The sequence below is a fragment of the Hordeum vulgare genome, chromosome 5H (genome assembly GCF_904849725.1).
Source record: "Hordeum vulgare subsp. vulgare chromosome 5H, MorexV3_pseudomolecules_assembly, whole genome shotgun sequence".
NCBI lineage: Eukaryota > Viridiplantae > Streptophyta > Magnoliopsida > Poales > Poaceae > Hordeum > Hordeum vulgare.
In genome coordinates this window covers 55,168,628-55,178,431 of record NC_058522.1, presented here as the reverse complement: position 1 = coordinate 55,178,431, position 9,804 = coordinate 55,168,628, and the positions used below count along the sequence as shown (strand labels likewise).

At 40.4% G+C, this 9,804-nt stretch overlaps 1 protein-coding gene across 1 annotated transcript; it reads left to right on the top strand.

Annotated features, from left to right (window-relative positions):
- Positions 1 to 3,789: 3,789 nt before the first annotated feature.
- LOC123396306 lies at positions 3,790 to 8,509 on the top strand. Its single transcript, XM_045091276.1, has 7 exons — positions 3,790 to 4,200; positions 4,411 to 4,541; positions 4,741 to 4,795; positions 5,995 to 6,117; positions 6,281 to 6,313; positions 6,418 to 6,528; positions 8,414 to 8,509. The coding sequence occupies exons 1-7, from the start codon at positions 3,790 to 3,792 to the stop codon at positions 8,507 to 8,509; spliced, it is 960 nt and encodes a 319-aa protein (XP_044947211.1).
- The last annotated feature ends 1,295 nt before the right edge of the window (positions 8,510 to 9,804 follow it).

The following is a 9,804-nucleotide window of genomic DNA, read 5'->3' as shown; positions in this document are numbered from 1 at the left end:
CATGCTATCCAGAAACAGATTATGTCTGCTTGACGGAAAAATTGGCCAAAACTCACCAGATCATCTTTTTGATCTGAAGTTTTTTTACAGCATGCTCTATATTATTGTATTTCTGGCATACGTTCGGAGTTTTTTTATTTGAGTTGTAGAAGTGCCCCGAATAAATTATTTACTACCTATTGTTCTGCTTTTCACAGATTCTGCCATGTTTTGTGTTTTCATTGTTTTGCAAAGCCTAAGCTTGCTTTTTATTTGCAGAAACCCTTTGGCATTTATAAGAATCGGTAGCTTTTCATGAAAATCTTTATTTCCAGTAGGTATTGAATTATTTTATTAAGGGAACTAACCACTCTAATCAGCTTATGATGAGTTTCGTATGAAGGTAGTTTTCAAGTATGCGATGGGAGAGATGATGAAAGAAGATAAAGGAGTATCAAAGATAAAGCTTGGGGATGCCCCCATGCATCCCAAGAAATATTCAAGGAGACTCAAGCATCTAATCTTGGGGATTCCCCCGTGCATCCCCTTCTCTATCAACAATCATCAGTTCGTCCATGTCCATGCTATATTTTTATCACTTCATATGATATGTGCTATGCTTGGAGCGTCCCACTATTTGCTTTTTAGTTTGTTTTAGTTTTGCTTGATGTTCATAACAAGTTGGAACTTAGCCTACCTTGTTTGGGAGAGAGACACGCTCCATTCCACTCCAGAACACAACATAGGTTTTCATGCTTATCCTTTTTGTTTGTTCTTCATCTTTTCATAGCTACTATCATGCTTAGCTCTTAGTTTTCATGCTTATCTTTTTAAGAGCTATTATTTAGGTTGATTTTGGAACTCTCCTGAGTTATCTTTCTTATCTTGTTTAGAGAGTTGGCTCGTTGCACTGAGTTGTGTGTCTTGCATGAGTAGGTAACTGAGGTTGCTATTTAAGTATAGTAGCAACTTGCATTAGTTTTGAGGTATTGATTTGAGTAGTGTTTGGACTATTGGTGCCAAGAGCTTGAGCCTACTAGTGATAGGTGTCGTATTTTGGGAAATCCGTGTGTTTTCCAAAAACTAAAAATTAGTTGAGAACTCTAGCTACTAAATTGATCGCTAACCTCTGGAGGGGTTGGAATATATAGAGTACCCTCACGTTACCATAAGTCAAGGATGCGCAAGGATAACCAAACCGCCAAACACTCTTCCTCGGGGTACTTGTCTCTTTGTGAATTTCCTGACTAGATAGAGAGTTACCGATAATAAGTGTATGAGTTCTCCGGACTAATGTGAGTATTCGATTGTTGGCACTTCCAGCATCCATATTTTTCTAGCCTCTTCGGTACCGTACATTTCTCTTTCTCACATTGAGAGTTGGTGCAAACTCCGCCGGTGCATCCAAACCCATGACATGATACGCTCTGTCATACATAAGCCTCATTATATCTTTCCTCAAAACAGCCACCATACCTACCTATTAAGGCATTTCCATAGCCTTTCTGAGATACATTGACATGCAACATCCACCATCTCTTGACTTGATATTCGTGGCATACATGCTTTTGCTTGATCGTAGAGCCGCATGATGGTTGGGCCTTGCCCTTATTACTGCTACATGACGCGCTAGTATCATTGCATATCCTGCTACACTGGCGGAGGCATACATTTGCATACATCATGATAGTTTTCACTTGTCTTTATGTTGAGTACTTCTTATAAAGTGTGATGATTTTTCTTTCTATTCATGTAAAACATAGAGTGTTGCCCTTAAGTGAGGAAAAGATTACAAAGTGGACAAAACAAAAGATCCCAAAGAGGACAAATGAGAGATAAAAAGAAAGAGCCAAAGAGGCCACAAAAATATATAAATAAAAGAGAAAAAAAGAAGAAAAAAAGAGAGAAGGGGACAACACTGTTATTCCTTTTGAAAGATCCACACTTGTACTCCATTGCTATATTGGTACTACATAGAGATTATCATTCATGCATAACTATGTGGGGACCCTTACACTATATAACTTGGTTTGCATATTCCAATGATGAGCCTCCTCAAATGAGATCTAGGTCTTCATGAGCAAATAAGTTGGATGCACCCCCACTAGTTCCATTCACTACAAGAAATATGCTCATACATGACGTTCTTTAAGATGTCGTTGATGAATTCGTCATAAATCTATGACGATTTCATCCGATATTGTCGTAAGCCGTTTGAGGGGATCAAATCTACATATAAATTACGATGATGTGAGTCAAAAACGTCGTAACCACATAAAATGAGATCGTCATAACTTTTACGACGATTATAAAAATGTCGTAACATGTTCTAACTATGTTGACCTGTCACTCATGGGTCCATTCTATCCCACCTCATCCTAGTTTGTGAAGCAACCTACTATTATGTCATTCCAAAAATTCTCGAAAAATTCTCATAAATACTTTGGATCATGTATTCCTCAAATATTTTAAAACCCTTCCTTCCATAGTTCGAAAATAATTCAGCAATATTCATTTTCCTATTTTGTTCAGAATAGCACTTTGTGAAGAAAGTGCTATTTATATTTCTTTGATTACCCTCAAATTTTTTGGGCACCCTTTCCTATCCAAATCATTGCCTCATGAAAACTTTCGTAACCATTTGCCTAGTAAATTTTTCTCAGCAAATTTCCAAAGTTTGTGTTCAGCTAACAACTTTGTGAAGGAAGTACTAGATAGGAGTATCCTGATGAGTTGAATTTTTTCCACATCTTCTATGTGCCCAAAACATAGTTCTCCATAAAATTTTAGCCCCATCTAACAATCCATGTGAGCTCATCATCCAATCTTTGTTTCTGGTAATATTTTTAATTTGTGAAGCAACTACATTTTATATTGCTTTATAGTTGATGAAAATCATGCCATCATCATATCCGTTCCTTGCTAGTGGTTGAATACTAGAATATTTTTGGTGTTTCTCTGATTAAATAGATACCCTTTAGTAAAGGGATCATCAAACTATGCCATGAATGTGGCCCGCTTCCTCCTAAATCATAGATGTTTCCAACCAATGATAACTCTTCCCATGGATTACCCTACTATATCCAATCTGAGGCGTCCACACTCGATGGAGGGCTCGGTGGAGGTCGGCGTGACATCCTCAACTGTTGTTATAGTAACTTATGTAATTAAGTTACAGTGATTCCACACTAGTGTTGCCACGTCACCATGATTTCTATTGTTGATCTCGCATTAGTTCAAATGGTTCGAATTTGAATTTCAAAATAAAGTCAAGCGATAAAAGTTTTTGAATGTCAAAAAAAATGTTCGGATGTGTCGTATATTACCTAGGAGAATTGTTTTTAGAAACTATTAACTTTAAAGGGTTTTATTGCGCTAAAATAAAATAAAACTAAAGCTTTTAAATAATAAAATAATAATAGAAATAAATAATAAAAAGGAGGAAAGAAACCCCCCTTGGCCCAAACTGGGCCGGCCCCATCCAGCCCACCTAACCGGGGGTATTTAACCCCATCTAACCCTAAATCCACCCACAACCTCACTCCCAGTCCACCCCACGCCGCCACCCCATCCACGAGGGAAGGCCCCCCTCGCTCTCTCACCCACGGCGCCCCTTTTCCACCACCGACCGTGCCGGACCTCCCTCCCCTTGCTCACCTCACCCCAACACCGCGACCTCCTCCAGCTCCCTCCACTTCGCCTCTCCTCCTGATTCGCACTGCTTCCCTATGCAACCGGGGTAGAGCCCTGGCGGGGATCCTGGCGTGGGCCGCCCCTCGCTGCGCGTCCCAACCAGGGTTTTCCGTACCGATGGCCGTCGCCGACGCGGCGCTGCCCTGCCCGCCAACGCCGCCCCTGTCGGCGTGGATCGTCGTCGTGGCGGTGGCGCTCGTGCGCTTAGCCCTCACCCCGATGCTGGTGCGCTTCGCCCTCACGCCGATGCTCATGCTCATGCGCGTCCAGTGCGTCCTGGCGGGAGCTCTCGCCTGCCTGTTCTTCGCCACTGCGTGGGTCACCTCTGCGGCCTCGGCTGCACAGGTCGTGGCGGGCCGCGCCTGGGGCGAGGGCTCCGCCCCCTTCCTCTTCCTCCAGGAGCTCATGTACGGGGCGTTCAAGGTCTGCGTCTACAGCTTCCTCGTTTTCCTCGCGCTTGCCGTCCTGTTGGTGTGCGTGGCCTACGTGATTGCAGTTGTATCTGGATCCACTTCGGGATTCAAGAAGGTATCGTGCAAATTATCTCCATGTTACCTTTATTCCCGTCGAAATTGCAGTGCAACAGTACATAGGCAAGTGTTATCAGCATGTTCTAGTTAAGTTACCATATATGTTATGTTAAGTAATTAATTTCGTAGTTCAGGTTTTCCTTATGTGTAGTAGTAGTAGCTTACTTCCGTGTGTGTTCATCACTTCATTTTCATCCTACCATTTCAGGGGGAAATGGTCGGTTCTGTAATGGAGGATGTGGGGATATTTGGTATGCATGCGATAGCTTGCGTTATGATCCCAGCTGTTGTTCTTGGTCTCTGGAGGGACTGCCAGGCGGACAGGAAAGCACCATCGCAGTTCTGTTGAGGTATATATATATATATACCTCCCCCTTTGCTTTGCTCCCCTGTATCTGTGAGCTATCTGGTCTTTTTCAGTTATAATCTACATATTTTGTGTAGTCTCAATTAAGAAAGAGGAGTGAAGATGTGTTTCTAATCATTTGTATTGCATAAAAGAATGTAATTGTTATACCTCATAGTAATGTGATAATAGCTTTTCATTTGTTCCTCGACCAAACTCTGTTGATGGTGCTGTTCCAAGCAAACTGGTCTGTGTTGTGCTGTGCTGCTTGATACCATAGTAGATGAACAGGGTTGTCCAGCTGGGTTTGGATTTGTTACGTTGTGTAATGGTAGGGGAGCCAGCATCTTTGTTGGTCATACATTCAGTAGATTTCACCTGAAAGTGGTAGTGACCGATGTTGAAAGTATTGTCGTCTTGCATCACTATAACAATAAAATATTTATCTAATATCTCTCGCAGTGTATCTTCATTTCTTTCTTTTTTTTGTCTTTTTTTTGCGGGTGATTCATTTCTTTCTCTTGTTTCTTCAAGCAAGTAGTCGACTTCTTTTCCAACTGTGATGTTGCTTTGTTTTCCCACTATGATATTTCATACCTGTTCGAATTATTGTTAGTCTACTAAGGTGTAGTAAGACTTGTTTAATTTTGAATAAATGATGAATGAGTTCATTAAAATAAAAACCTTAGACAGAGTTTTGGCTGGGTGCATGTGTAGATGCCTTGGTCCTTTTTTATCCTCTCTAGCATTGCTTACACGCGATTTACCACAAATTATCACCAAGTGATTGTGATTACAAATAATATAGAGAAAGAACCAGCACAAATTGGAGTTTTCCTCTGCTAGCTACATATAGTCTACTGCTTTTCAAAAAATCCCTTTCATAAGCTTAGATGCTTAACTAAATTTGGTGAAGCTAGTCTAGCCTATGCCTTAGATACGTATCACAAGTTCACCACCAAGTGATCACAATGTGGCATCGGTACACTTCAGCCTATTAACCTCCACATATGACTTTCAGTTTACTGGTCAAGATTATTTGCTGCAAAGCATTTTAGCAATGTATTGTTACTGATATATGAATGCTTGTGTGAAAACAAGATGGATCTAGCGCCGTACGTGCAGATGCAGAGGTCCTATATTTTATTTTTCCATTTATATATGATTACTTGTGTGAATTTGTTCATCTGCATGTCTTAGAGGTTTTATCGTGCAGTAGTAATCGATCAAGTCCACGCGTTTGCTGCTACTGTTAAATGTTAATCACCTGCTCCATCATAGTCGTCTTTTGTCTTGTTTGTCCTGCGCCGGTTAGATTCGAAGTGTATTGTAGGAGAGCATCCATTCCTGCACTTTCTATTGGAATCTATACATGCATAGTTCCATAGACATATATTGGAATGTGAAGTGAGTGTGGTCTCAGCTCTACTGTGTGTTTTCTTCCAGGAGGCAGCCAAGAAGCACCACCACCTCGACCTTAACACCCTCAGGGGCCACACCGACTGCATCACCGTGCTCGACTTCTCCAGTGACGCCTGCAACCTAGCCACCGACGATCCTTTGCTCAAAGTAATTATCTTATTGTATCCAATCATTTGTACTCTACTTGTATTTTGCATTTTCTGTGATTTATGCCTCCAGGTTAACCAACTGCTGTAGAATGTCAAAAAAAATTTGAAGATTCTTATGGGTGTTTAATTAAGGTTTTAACATTTTATAACTGTTGTTTTAGGCTATTAGAGGAGACACCCTTTCTGCAGCCCAGGTAATGGGTCATGCTGGTCATTTCTTATGATTTAAGAGTTGGATTCAGTCTGTCTACTGCTAGTTGAGGTTCACTGACTGTTTCTTTATCCACTCTGCCTACAGCAAGATGACTTACCCATAGTGATGAATTTGCTCAATATAAAGCAGCACCAGGCACGCTCTCTGTTCATCTTCCATCGATGGAAGATAGACTGCATCTTGAGGAAGAAGCTGGTCGGTGGTGTTGCATGTTTTATGTAGTTATGTGAATTGCATGTTTAATTAGTCGTGGAAATGTGCATCTACTTTTCTGAAAGTTGAGCTTGTCTTGACTCTTGACTAGGTGTAATTAACAACATGACGCGCTTTATTATGACTAGATGGATGCTAGCATGCACATTGGCTAGACGTGTTGATGTATACTTGCTGTCAATTGGATCATTCTTCTTTAGGTTTCATTCGTCGGCCTATCAATTTCCTTGTGGAATGTGGGTCATGACTCGAACTTGCTGTCAATTGGAATACAAGATTATCCTTCTTTGGTTTCATTGGTTGGCCTGTCTATTTGTTTGTTGTCATTGCTGTTTAGTTAAACTGGCTGATTAGGTTTCTGTTTAACCTCAGAAGAGTTTTAATTATTTTAACCTCGGAATGTTTCTGGACAGTACTGTTCAGTTTTACAATGGTTACCCAGAAAGTTCGTTTTCCTCCTAGCAAGAATATTAGATAATAGATGATGCACATTACTGCTTGCTCTATACAATGAGAGTGCTATCTTTAAATTCATTGGATAGGGGCCTGTGCTATCATTAGGGTGCCTTTGCTGTTGTATAATATGCCTATAAAAACACTTGTTTGGTCATGTTAAATAAAACAGGGCATTGAAAATTGACAGTGCATTTTGTTATCTAGCGAACCTAAGCGATTTCATACGCCTAACAAAGTTGATGCTTTATTCCTGATGTATAATTTACAAGCTCTTACCTGGGCACCTGTTAATGTTAACAGATACCTAGAGCGAATGCTGATTCGTCTTTTGCTGGATTTCTACAAGTTTCTCAACGAAAGAATTCAGAAAGTTGACAATGTGATTTCTACAAGTTTCTCAATGAAAGAATTCAGAAAGTTGACAATGTTATTTTTGCATTTTTCAGTGAGGAGAAGGTTGGGTGTGTTCAAGACGAATGATGAAGCCGTGACGTACAAAGTTTTAGGAAGGACTCCAACATCAGGAAAGACTCCAACATCAGGCAGGTTTCTGTGGTAAGCATGTCGGTTCCATTCGCTCCCGTCCATGTCTCTTTGTTCTTGTTCTAACTCGTGTTGGGATTACGATTTTAAATAGCGGATAGCGGGTTCGCTATGGATTTGGGTCGGTATAGCGGATTGCAAATTACGTACGCTATTGTGGGCACTATGTCCTCACAATATACTTATAAAAATGTGCAAGATATTAAGCGTGTTTTGTATATTTTTATAGAGTTGTCAATAAAATCGGTTTTTTAACTTTGCAATTTATTTGTATAAGCTCTGTGTGACGGTCTCCCTAAGTTACATGCACATAAGATCTTTGCATGGTCAAAGCTGTTGGCTACAGTCTACTAAAAACACTTATGAAACAATTGTGTCTGTGTGTATCCAGCTCCATACCTCAATATTTTAATCTAAGAACTTCTCTGTTCGGAAGCACCATGTTAAATTAATCAACTTGTAATGAGATAAGACTTTTCGTGTAGCAACTGTCTTGGTTCTACCTGTAAAAAAATTGTTTTGGTTCTGCACTTTCCATCGTGTACCAAAGTAGCAGCACTTCAGGCTAGCAGCAGAACCAAGGGGAGAGAGAGGTGGGTCGTACAAGAGCTAGACGGTACTGCATGCATGAAATACATGCTTGTGGTGGTGTTTAGGGTTCTGTTTGTAGACTTGTTAGGATTTGTATAGTCTATGTTCATCGATTCAAACTGTTGCTCGAATATTAGTTTCCATATCCGCCTTGCCATTTTGCATGAGTTCAACTATTCCTTTTTTGTTAATTCTTATCCTGAGATCCATTGCCTTGCACCACACTAATGTTTCATCCTTGCACCACACTAATGTTTGAATGAATTATGAATTGCAGGAGAAGGCTTCCTACTTTACCAATGTTGAGAAGCTCAAGGTCGGGTACACTTCACGTACACGGATTAGAAGAGCAACAGCAGGGGAGGGGATCTGAAGTCTTTGGAACGGTGGTGTAATTGATTGATGATGGATGGTTGCTGTTGTTGGTAGAAATGGTAGAAAGACTTTTAAGCGTCAGTTGTTGCTGGTAGAAATGGTAGCTCTAGTCCCATGTAGTGTAGTTCACGTGCTTGGGCTGCCCTATGTTGCTTCGTTTTTATGTTAATTAAGTTCGTCAAATGTAACTACTGTCGTGTCTTCATTTTTATATTAATTAAGTTTGTCAAATGTACCTACTATCGTGTCGTGGCTTGTTTGAATTCCCTCTTTGTTTCACAAATAGAAATGAAACCAAGTTCTGAAACAAAAAGTTGCTGAATTCAAAATTGTGAAAAAGGCCAAAACTGAAAGTGGACCAAATGTATTTGGGCACTAAAAGGCCATGGCCCAAATTATAATGATACATAAAAATTCGAAAAAAATATATTAGAAGTGGCTGTAAATAGGCTAAGGCCCAAAAAAAGCCCAACAAGAAAAGGCCCAAAAAGTAAAACCAGCCAATGTGATCAATTGAAATGGGTTGGGCTGATTTCAGCCATGACGTTTTGATTTCGTCGTAATTTTGCCACGTAGGACTGGGTTTGATTGCCAATGACGATTTAGGATCGTCGTAAAAGTTACGACAATCCAGGAATCGTCGTAAAAGTTACGACAATTTTAATCAAAACGTCGCTGTTGTTCATTTCTGACGCTCCGTTTTCGACGCTTGGTTTTTCGTCGTGAGATCGTCGTAAATTAAAAACCGTGACAATGTAGCGACGAAAAAATAGCGTCGTGTATTAGCATATTCCTTGTAGTGCTTGGAGAGCTTACCTTAGCTCATATGTGCATCCGTTACATGGCAATCCCTACTCCTCACATCATATCTATCATTTGGCTCTCTCTCGCCTATGGTTGTCCTCATTGATGTGAGCCTTTCACACCTTTTTGTCTTACTTCCCCATCATTATTCTATTTTCCATCCTAAGTGCCAACATATCTTGCTTACGCTCATCCATTGCATGAGTGCTCAAAGTCGAAAGGGAGAGGATCATTTTGACTTGTGCCTGACAAGTGGTCTGGGGATGAGTCAAAAAAAGATTCCGAAGGAGACTAAGTGTGAGGTTTAGTAGATTGAGTTCTCAGTTAAAAAATATTTTATAACCTCAACCCATCTCCCACTTCTTGCACGCAAACACCATTTGGAGACATTCCAGTCACGGACAGCGAGATCTCTTGCACCTTTATGTTGTTACTTTGCTAAACTCAATACTAGATATAGACTCTTGCTTGTTATTGTCTTGACTTGAA

Coding starts and splice junctions, on each gene's coding strand:
- LOC123396306 (XM_045091276.1), top strand. CDS start 3,790: ATGGCCGTCGCCGACGCGGCGCTGCCCTGCCCGCCAACGCCGCCCCTG. Junction 6,118..6,280: donor CCGACGATCCTTTGCTCAAA/GTAATTATCTTA, acceptor CTGTTGTTTTAG/GCTATTAGAGGAGACACCCT. Junction 6,529..8,413: donor GCATCTTGAGGAAGAAGCTG/GTCGGTGGTGTT, acceptor TATGAATTGCAG/GAGAAGGCTTCCTACTTTAC.